This window comes from Chlorocebus sabaeus, chromosome X (assembly GCF_047675955.1).
Source record: "Chlorocebus sabaeus isolate Y175 chromosome X, mChlSab1.0.hap1, whole genome shotgun sequence".
NCBI lineage: Eukaryota > Metazoa > Chordata > Mammalia > Primates > Cercopithecidae > Chlorocebus > Chlorocebus sabaeus.
Genome location: NC_132933.1, coordinates 102,214,505 through 102,224,838, shown reverse-complemented (window position 1 = coordinate 102,224,838; position 10,334 = coordinate 102,214,505). Strand labels below are relative to the sequence as shown.

Sequence of the window (10,334 nt, the reverse complement as noted above, 5' to 3'; positions counted from 1 at the left end):
CAGCTAATAAAAGGTAGGGCAAGAATTTCAGGGCACTTAAAAGCCAGTGTTCACACTCATGTTTTTTCTTTTCTTTTCTTTTCTTTTTTTTTTTTTGAGACAGGGTCTTGCTCTGTCACCCAGGCTGGAGTGCAGTGGCACAATCTTTGCTCACGGCAGCCTCCGCCTCCCAGGCTCAAGCAAGCCTTCCACCTCAGCCTCCGGAGTAGCTGGGATTATAGGCATGCACCACCATGTCAGGCTAATTTCTGTATTTTTAGTAGAGATGGGGATTCACTAAGTTGCCCAGGTTGGTCTCAAACTCCTGGACTGAAGCAACCTGCCTGCTTTGGCTTCCCAAAGTGCTGGGATTATAGGCATGAGCCACCGTGCCCCTCCTCAGTGCTCACACGCTTTTAACCCTAGGTTCTACTGTTTCCCATAGTAGCCCAACTTGAAAGAGGGAGCCCTGAGAAGAAATAAATGGCATTTCCCTCTACCCACACCCCAGAGACCCCAACTCTACCTTCTCCTGGTTGGCTTCTGAATCAATGCTGTTGAGAGCATTCTCCACCCGGGCCAGTCGTCCAGAGAGTGACAGCAACAGGTTGACCACTTTGTCCAGGTCCCCAACAAACGAGCGGTACTTTTCAAATTCATTGGATTTGCAGACAGCTTTTAAGTTGGCCTCCACCTCCTCCCCAAGGGCAGAATTGGCATTGATGTCCTCTAGCAGCCCTCGCTGGGCCTCCCGCAAGACAGAAAGTTTTCTGCTGATGCTTTCAATAAGCTGTATCTAGGGGAATTAAATAGGAGAAGACAAAGGATGAGAATGGGAATCAACAGAAACTGATTTGTGCCTGTAACCTCTGTTTTGGAATCCAAGGAACAGATGGTGGGCTCTATCCTAGTCACTGGAAACAAAGGAAACTTGGGCAAGTCATGAGCAACTCCAGTCTTTTGGGCAAGCGCCTTCTATCCATCTGGTAGGGATCTCCATGTCACCACCAAACTTTTTGGCATTGGGTAAGTGGTACCCATGCACTAAGCTTCATTTACCAAATGCAACTTAATAAATACTTGCTGGGACTTTTTTTTTTTTGAGATGGAGTCTTGCTCTGTTGCACAGGCTGGAGTGCAGTGGCACCATCTCAGCTTGCTGCAACCTCCGCCTCCCAGGTTCAAGCGATTCTTGTGTCTCAGTCTTCTAAGTAGCTGAGGTTACAAGTGCATGTCATGGATGCCAGGGCTAATTGTGTGTGTGTGTGTGTGTGTGTGTGTGTGTGTGTGTGTATTTTTAGTAGAGATGGGGTTTCATGATGTTGGCCAGGCTGACCTCAAGTGATCAGCCCCCCTCAGCCTCCCAAAATGCTGGGATCACAGGTGTGAGCCTCTGCACCCAGTCCCTTCCTGGGACTATTTAATAAATAGGAGCTACAGTCCTTGTGAGAGCCTAGGATAGAAAAGCATTTGCCCTAAGGTATTTGCCTATCACTTCATTCATTCTCCTTCAATCCATTTAAGTACCTCTCAAGTTCATGGCACTTTGCTAGATCTTTGCTTCCTTAGCTCGGCTTTTGAGGCCTTTTGGTAGGACTGTGAGTTCTGGAGTTAAAATGACTGGGTTTGACTTATAGCTTTGCCACTTCGTAGCTGTGGGACTTTGGGTAACTTGACATTATTGAGCTTCACTTTCTTTATCTGTAGGATGGGGATAATTGCTTTACCCACTGCCTTGAGTCATAATAAGGAGTCAATGTGATTACGCATGCAAAGTGCTTGGCCTATAGTAAGTGCTGCATAAAAGCTAGGCTGCTATTATTTATTACTCAGTCTGGCCCCACCTTGCCATTCTAATGTCCCTCCTCAGAGCCTTTCAGAATTAGCTCCCCACTCTCTGTGTTCACAACGCTCATTCTTGTGTTCCTGAGTAGCTTATGCAGTTTCACCTACTCTTTATCTCTTTCTTCATTTTAGTTATTCCTAAATTTCTTCAGGGGACAGCTCTGCCCCTCCCCTCCGCGACAGGAAGCCCTCCTCTGTAAGTCTTCTCTCAGTGATCTTTTTTTGTCTGCGCTTTTAAGTGTTTTAGAATTAGAACCCTATAGTGTAACTTGAAGTTCCTCACTTTCTATTCTGTGTGTGTGTCTGATCCCTCACCTGCTATTGATTGTAAGTTTCTTAAGGGAAGTGCTGTCTGTGTCTTCTGATTTGTCTCCCCTATAGGTGAGTACAGTCACAGGGAAGTACAGTGGAGTTTTAGAATCAGGGACATCTGAATTCCAATTCCACCTCCAAACCCTATGGCCTTATGATAGATACCTAATCCCACTAAGACTTCTGTTTCCTCATCTGTAAAGTGGACACCTCCCCAACTCCAGAGATTTTCTGATGGTTAAATGAAACCACATAAGTAAAAGACTTAGTATTATGACTGGCACTTAAATGCACAATGCATGTTTACTAATGCTATTATTATTATTAAATTAGTTCTACAACATACTCCAAACTAATAGATACTCGTCTAGCTGCAAGGTTATGACAAGAATGGCCCTGTCCTAGGCTGCCCATAGCCTCTGTAGCCAGTATTGCTTTGTGGTTAAGAGCACAGAGACTCCAGTGCCAGACTACCAGAGTTTGAACTCCTGCTCTGCCGCAAAGTAGTGGTATTATATACAACCTTGAGCAAATTACTCAACCTCTCTGCACATCAATTTCCACATCTAAAAACTAGGAAAACAAGAGGACCTACCTCATAGAGTTGTTATGAGAATTAAATTAAATTATCTTGTACATAGGAGTATGCTTCAGCATATGTTTTAATCTTATTCTAGCCCAAGCACTGGGGCCACAGGCTTGTAGTTTTCTGGAATGTATTCCTCTCTAGTAGTTTATTTAGAGATGTCCAAAGTGACCAAGACTAAGAAAGCCTCCTCCAGGTTCCAAGACCTGTTGTCATATTTCAGAACTCTTCAAAAGTCAGGAGATCACCATGATCTCAGTCTGAAGTATAATAGGTTTGCATCTGGGGAAAATTCCAAAACCCACTGGGAACTGGGGATCAGTGATATGAATAAGGCAACACAATTAGATGCCAAGAGGCTGCCAGTTATATTCCCACCATCTGCTCTCCCAAATAAAAGTCAATGCTGGGGACAAAGGATGGCTGGGGGCCATCTGGAAAATGATCCACTTGGAAAATCACCTTCCCACCCCAGTTCCCAGGCTCCAGGGATAGATGGAAGGATAAAAGTGGAGAGAGCCCTTTATTTCTTGGAACCTGTGCTCTACTACCTGAACCTCAATCCTGGGGAAGTATGGTAGATAGAGTTGTGGAGTCATCACAGATCCAGCCAGAGCTGAGTTGTTTTTTCTGGGACATCGCAAATTGGTGACATTCCTCACCTTTCTTCCTCAGAGACAAAAACTGTCATAACCCACCCACAATCACTTGAGTTCACTTTCTGTTGTTCTGTGCTCTGCCATTTCTGATCATCTTTCTCTTTTCCTGGTCAGACTTCTTTTATTAGGTTTGTCCCCGTAGAGGCCAGGCCCTGAGTGAGCTAGGAGTACCCCTGCTCAGGGAACATGGAATCCAAGGAAGCAGACATCTGCATCAATAAAACTTTAACACCACCGTGCTTCCAATTCTTCCCCTGACATTTTGCTTCAGATGGAAAATTGGAGGAAGGACTCTTGCAAATGGCCCTTTACCTTTCTACGGGTCATGTCCTGAAAGAAATATGGGCAGAAGAACAATTTACAATGAGTTCAGATGTCCAGGAAGAGGCAAATTGAGCCTTTGAGGTTGCCATGACAACCCTATTTGCTTATGAAATACAATAGGTAAGTGCAGGGAGGGGAAAGTGATTCCAAGAATTCGATTAAAAAACCAGACTAATGGTACTTAGACAAAGAAAGGAAAGCTTTGGAACAACAACAACATCATCATCTCCACTTAACTATTTTGTACTTTTAAGACATAATTGACTATCCTTGCAAATAAATACTAAAGTTTGCCAGCCTATAATTTGTCCTTATTTTAGTCTCTTCTGTCTCCCAGAAAGTTGCACAAAGAACAAAAACCAATGGCACTGCCATTGGTTAGAAGAGCCCACTGGCAGAAACTCTAATGTGCCCTGGGTAGTGAGTTACTTACAAGGCTGGCTTAATTCAGAGAGACAGCATGTACTGTAGAGTAGAAATTCAGACCGTCTTGACTTCAAGTGCTGGATCTACCATTTAGTCTGTAACCCCTGGGCAAATTAGTCCCTTCAACTAGTAAAAAATGGATAATAATATCTGCCTTGTTGGGCTGTTCTTTTTTTTTTTTTGGAGACGGAGTTTCACTCTTTGTTGCCCAGGCTGGAGTGCAGTGGCGCGATCTCAGCTCACTGCAACCTCTGCCTCCCGGGTTCAAGCAATTCTCCTGACTCAGCCTCCCAAGTAGCTGGGATTACAGGTGCCCGCCACCATGCCTGGCTAATTTTTGTATTTTTAGTAGAGACGGGGTTTCACCATGTTGGCCAGGCTGTTCTCAAACTCCTGACCTCAGGTGATCCATCCGCCTTGGCCTCCCAAAGTGCTGGGATTACAGGCATGAGCCACCACACCCAGCCCTTGTTGGGTTGTTCTAAGGATCACAGAGACAATAATGATGATTATGACTGTTATTATTATTATTGACTGGATCAAAAATAGACTGGAATTGGATCTGTGAGAAACCCAGAGAGGCTGTATGATTTCCATACTGAAAATATGGGAATGCAAGATGTTCTAGAGAGTGTAGAAGGCTGGTCATCCTCCAGACACATTCAAGCTAAATTCTGAAAATCTCTAGGGCACATCAAAACACTTTACCTTTTTTTGAGCCAGTTCATGGTCAACTTCCTCCTCTCCTAGGCCAATCTCTGCCATCTCAGGTTGGTCTTTCAGTTTGTTCAGCAGCTCTGCCTTGGCCACAGAAATATTGTAATAAGCCGAGTAAGAGGTAGGGATTCCTGGGGCCCCTGGAGGAGGCGAAAAGGGCTGAAACTCTTGTCTGTGGAAAGAAAGAATGACCATTTGAGCACCTCTGCTGAGAGATTGCTGACATTTCTGCTTTTTACTTACTCCATCTGAAAAATGGAACCCTGCTTCACCAAGGAGCTGAGAAAAATGGAGAAGGCACTGTTCAAACGTAAACAGGCCACATGAAGGCAAACTGGAGTTAAGTAAAGGCAAGTTTTAAGAACTTAGAAGGCTATTTCCATGCCCCTGACTTCATCGGCTAGGGGGACTTCTTTCGAGATCATATGGTTTGGTCATTAACACTCAATTAAAATCCAGAAAAATTGGCAGGCCCTAAAAGTTCTGGACTTCTGATCACCATCCCTTTGGTGCATGGCCCCAGTATGTGGATCCCAAAGTAGGGGCTAGGTGGTAGAGAAGTATCTGAGACTTTAGCTATTAGTTCTCCAAGCCTGTTGGCCTCCCTCAGACCTACGCCTGGATCTCAACCCATCCTGGCTCTATCTAGTCTTCTTGCATACAAAGGCACCCTGCGGCTTTCCTGGACACTCGCATAATTTTCTCTTTTCCAATGCCACTCCTACTTGAAATGGACCCTCTGCTGCAGATCTCCCATAGCAAAGAGGTCACCCATGACCTCAACAGTGGCCACTATGTTGGAGGCTGTGGTTAGCACCCTGCCAGGGACTTGTCACCGCCCAGCACATATCTCATGAGCTGTTCTGACACTGCCTGCTGTAGGGCAGGCCTTCAGCCTGAAAAGGGATAGCATCTCTCCACTTCTGGCATATTCCCAATGGCTCCTGCCTCCTCCATGGTTGTAGAATGAAATGGGGAAAAAAATGGAACCAGTTGGCACCCAGGGGCTTGACAAGTATAGCAGCAGACCCTGTTGTCTTGGGTTCACCAAAGCCTGTGGGGCTGAGGCATTGCTTCTCAGAGCCCCAGCTCATGAAATAGAACTTCTCCTCAGGAAAAAAAGTAGTTCTGGTTCCATACTGGCTTGGGTTTGGCCTCTTCTGCCATCAAAGCTTCCGGTCTGGTATGAGGAAGGAAGTAGAGAGCAATGCTACAATGTCAGGTCTCAGCGACGGAGGGGCAAATAATTTCGCCCATGGTTTATGCTAGGGAGTGGTCCACCCTCACTATATTCTCACTGCCTGCTAGCCACTCCCATCCTCCACCTGTTTGTGTCACTGCCCCTTCACTAACCTCTAGCTGCTTGAAAGGGAAAATAGGAGAAACTCATTAGTCATTTTTGCAGCTATTTGCAATTCTTAGATAAAGGTCAAAAATAATGGTTAAAAGGCTCCACAGCTATTTACTGATTCATGTTATGCTGTCTCCTAATTCATCACACAAAAGAAAGTTTGGCACACCAATATTCTTTATCCTAGGTAAATTCATTTATATGTAAGTTTTAAGCTTGTAACATTGATAAAAGAACAATACTAGTTAACATGCACACCATACTTACCATGCCCCAGAAACCATCCTAAGATAGATACACACACACACAGGTATATAAATATACAATTGAATGTTCATGAAAACCATTATACAGATAAGGAACATGAGGCAACAAGAGGTAAAGTGACTTCCCCAAGGTCACCAGACATTAAATGACAGACCTGCGATTTGCACCTGGACAACCCGACTCTAGAATCTGTGCTTCAAGCCACTATGCCATCCTGCCAAAGGGACAACTTGAGATCATATAAAAGCCTACATGTAAGGAAGTTTCTGGCTGGAGTATATCTATGTTAGCAGATAATAGAGAATATTCTGGAGGGAATATGAAGGTCTGAACTTAGGGAATTCCTATCTACAAGAAAAATATCTAGGGTGCGTGTGAAAGTTCTGTGTCAGAAGGTGTTATAAAGGAAAAAAAAGGATGTGCTACTTGGAGACTCAGTTCCCCAGCATAAACATCCCTGCATCATATTACAGTATATCATATTAGGCACTATGTTCTAGGGATCCTTTCCTTATCACTTCCATTAACAGGGAAGGGATTATAGGTGATCTATGAGAGCATAATTGGAATTTGATAGTAAACATCAAAGCAAAAATCGGATTCCTTTCACAGGGCACTGAGAGGAAATGCATAGAGTCCATAAAGCAAGCTATACCTATACCTGAATCAGAGTTATTAGACTTAAATAATACTTGATTATTCCACTCACTGGCTTCTGTGTGTACCCAGCATTTTTTAATAGAACAGTATATAGGTTATATAGGTACTAGAGTTTAACTTGGCTGAGATTAGGATGTGTTTGTTTGCATTTTAGATTCAAAATATTATGCATCTATATGTCCCTTACAAAATCTTAAAGCTGCTTCTTTCTGGCTAGGACACTGTCCTCTCCTAGGGTCTGGAACAGAATCTTCTTCAAGAGCCCAGAGATCCTGGGATGATACAGCAAGCATAGTGAGCTACCTGAGATCTTGTGATAAAGTTACTTTATCTCCCTAGGCCTCGCCTTTCTCATCTAAGAAATGGAGAAGATGAATGGTAACTATTTCATAGGTTTACTTTGATGATTAAATCAATTAATACACAAAGTACTTAGAACAATGCATGGCACATAGTAAGCAATCAAAAAAATATTAGCTATGTTGGGAATGATGCTGTTCCTTAAATTTCCGTCACTCAAAGGAGCATCTAATTGATTTTGTAGCCGCAAGCAGAGCTGTGTGCAAACAAATGTTTTCCCTTACATCCCATAGTCATTTAAAATAAATCTCTGGAGCAAGTTACAAGATCTCTAGTAATAGTGATTTCTTTCTGTCTGACCAAGGTGCTAAGGCAAAGTGAGCTACATAAAGAAGGAAGAACCAGGGCCTGTAACTGCTGCCTCTGGTACACCTTGCCCTACAGTAGAGAAGAGGACCCTGTGACTCCTGGCCTATGAGAAGAACAAGATCTCTCTGGGAGAGGCTGCCTAGGAAGGCAAAATAAGCACTGGCTTTGGAGTCAAACAGCCCTGGCTTTGAATCTTTGCTGTGTAACTTGGAATTAGTTTCCTCATCTGTCAAATGGGGATAATAATGGCTAATAGGGCTATTGGGAGGATTAAATGAAATAATGGACACATAACGTCTAGCAGTATCTGGTATATAATAAATACTTAATAAATGTTCATCCATTCATTTATTTGTTCTTTCTTCTTAAATATTTGTTAAGTGCCTACTATTTGGAGGTCATTTTCCCTTTTCCCTGCTATGATAGATAACAATCACAGGTATTTTTCACAAAATGTTTTCTAATTACAATGAGAATGCTCCCCAGGTAGAAGAATAGCTTGAGAAGCAGCCACACGGGATCTAAGGACGGATTCTTACAGTGCCTGGGAGCCAGGCCCTGTAAATGCTGTGCTTATGGCATCTTGGGCTGGAAAACTGATCAACTAGCTCCAGATAGCCAATTCACAGATTTGTCTGTCAATAAAAGACATGATAACAAGGTACTTCTAACCACAACAAGTCTCAGGCAAATTGCTGCTATAAAGAGAGTTAAAGAAAGCACTCATAAGCCACCTGCCTCCCAAACCTCAGCCCTAGCAGAGAGTGGGCTGAGCTCTCCACAGGAGAGCAGGCGGAGCCGGTGACAGCCAGAGCGCTGAGCAATAATAGCAATGATGGTTCTGGAGCTTTTGCTTTGGAGCAAAATAAATTTTAAAAAAACCAGTCATGCACTATAGGGCATGCAGATGACAACTGGCTCAGTGGAGTGAACAAACACTGGCAGTTCTGCTGCCAGAACACACTCTTGCTTTGGCCTCCCTGCCCAGGCAGCTCACCCTGTCAAATACCACCTATTACCCACCCACGTGAATGCAAAGAGGCAGGTAAACAAGGAGGGGGAGAAAGTGGAAGAGAAAAAGAACGTCCTTAACTATTGTAAGGAATTATCAAGGCAAAAAGCACCCAGTCCCAGGAATACCTGTGATGCTGGCGGTTGTTGGGGGAAGAGTTTACAAGCCCAGGCTACTTGTCCTAGAGCAGAGGCAGGTCAGGTTGTGAGCTGGCCTCTTATTCTGGAGGGCAATCAGAAGAGAAGACAGAAAAAATGCCCAAGCCAGGTTTCTGGGAAAGACCTAGTACAGGCAACAAGTGTTCAATGTCTTTGGGATCAGGGGCCAGAAATTGATGGTGATGGATACCGTGAAGACACACTAAGGAAAAGTACAGTATTTTAATAAAGATATTTAGGGATAAGAACATGATATTTATTGAGTATCTACTATGTGCTAAGCATGGAGCTATATCCTTTATGTAGATTATCTTAATATTCACAACAATCATGTGATGCAAGTATCATTATACCCATTTTCCAGGTAAGAAAACTGAGGCTGGGAGCAGTTTAATTGGCCAGCCTGAGGTCATCCAGTTAGGAAATGGTAGAGGTAAAATTCAAACTTGTGTTGCCTGTCTCTTCAGGGGCCTCGTATCTTTCATATGTACTTACTTAGCGGATTCAGCGGCTTCCTGTTCCGATGTCCTCCAAAGCCCACCAATGCCATAGTAGCAAGGGGGCTGAGCCTGCTCAGGTTGAGATCCCAAGTGACCCCTTATTGGAGGCAGGAAGTCACTGGAATGGAGTGCAAAGGATTCTTGCTCTGCTGGGACACTTTGTGAACCCTGTCCTGAGCCCTCCAGGTGGCCAAGGCTGAGGGGTTGTGCCTGCTCCAGGACCTCCTCGGGATTGACAGCACAGGAACCAGAGGTTTCTGAACTGAAATACTGGGGTGGCAGCTCCTCTTCCTCCTCCTCTGCCTCCTCCTCCTCCTCTTCCTCTTCTTCTTCTTCTTCCTCCTCCTCCTCCTCCTCTTCCTGTTGCTTCTGCTGCTGCTGTTGCTGCTGCTGTTGCTGCTTTTGCTGCTGGGCTGCACGAAAGAGCCTGTACTTCTCCCAGTTGGGAGGAGGAGGGCGAGGAGGAGGAAAGGCCTTCTTCCTGGCTCCGAGAAGATCTGACTGGGTCTCATCGCCTTTGCTAAAGAGCTCCCTCCTATGCTGCCCCCAGGCCCGGGTGCTTTGGGGATCCAAGCTGATGTGACTCTCTGAGAAGGCACGGCTGCGCAGTGGGTGGGGCATGGAGGCAAGGGAGCTCCCCTCCTCATAAACTGAAGTTTCCTCTGATTTTTTCAAAGCATGTTTGAAGTCTCCAAGGAGGTCAAGAGAAGAAATTGCTCGGTAGCTTGACATGTCCAGTGCTGGGTTCTCAAGGCAAGGATGGAAAGGGGTTGCCCATGAAAAGCTATTCTTGGAATGAGTCATTTCCCTGCAAAACATCAGATGAGTACTGAGAAAAACAAGCAAGTTGCAGATAGGCCCATAGTTTG

The 10,334-nt window shown here is 44.5% G+C and overlaps 1 protein-coding gene across 3 annotated transcripts in view; it reads right to left on the bottom strand.

Moving 5' to 3' along the window:
- The window catches only part of SHROOM4 (shroom family member 4), a 246,980-nt gene that overhangs the window by 22,280 nt on the left and 214,366 nt on the right, over positions 1-10,334 (bottom strand). For all 3 annotated transcript variants that reach the window (XR_012092027.1, XM_007991732.3, XM_073013690.1), the window contains 3 exons: positions 9,461-10,273; positions 4,840-5,020; positions 506-775 (listed from right to left, as the gene is read on the bottom strand). Coding sequence is in view for 2 of the 3 variants with exons in the window: in XM_007991732.3 (XP_007989923.3) it covers positions 506-775; positions 4,840-5,020; positions 9,461-10,273 (1,264 nt within the window). In the remaining variant the exon portion in view is untranslated. The remainder of the gene's footprint in view (positions 1-505; positions 776-4,839; positions 5,021-9,460; positions 10,274-10,334) is intronic.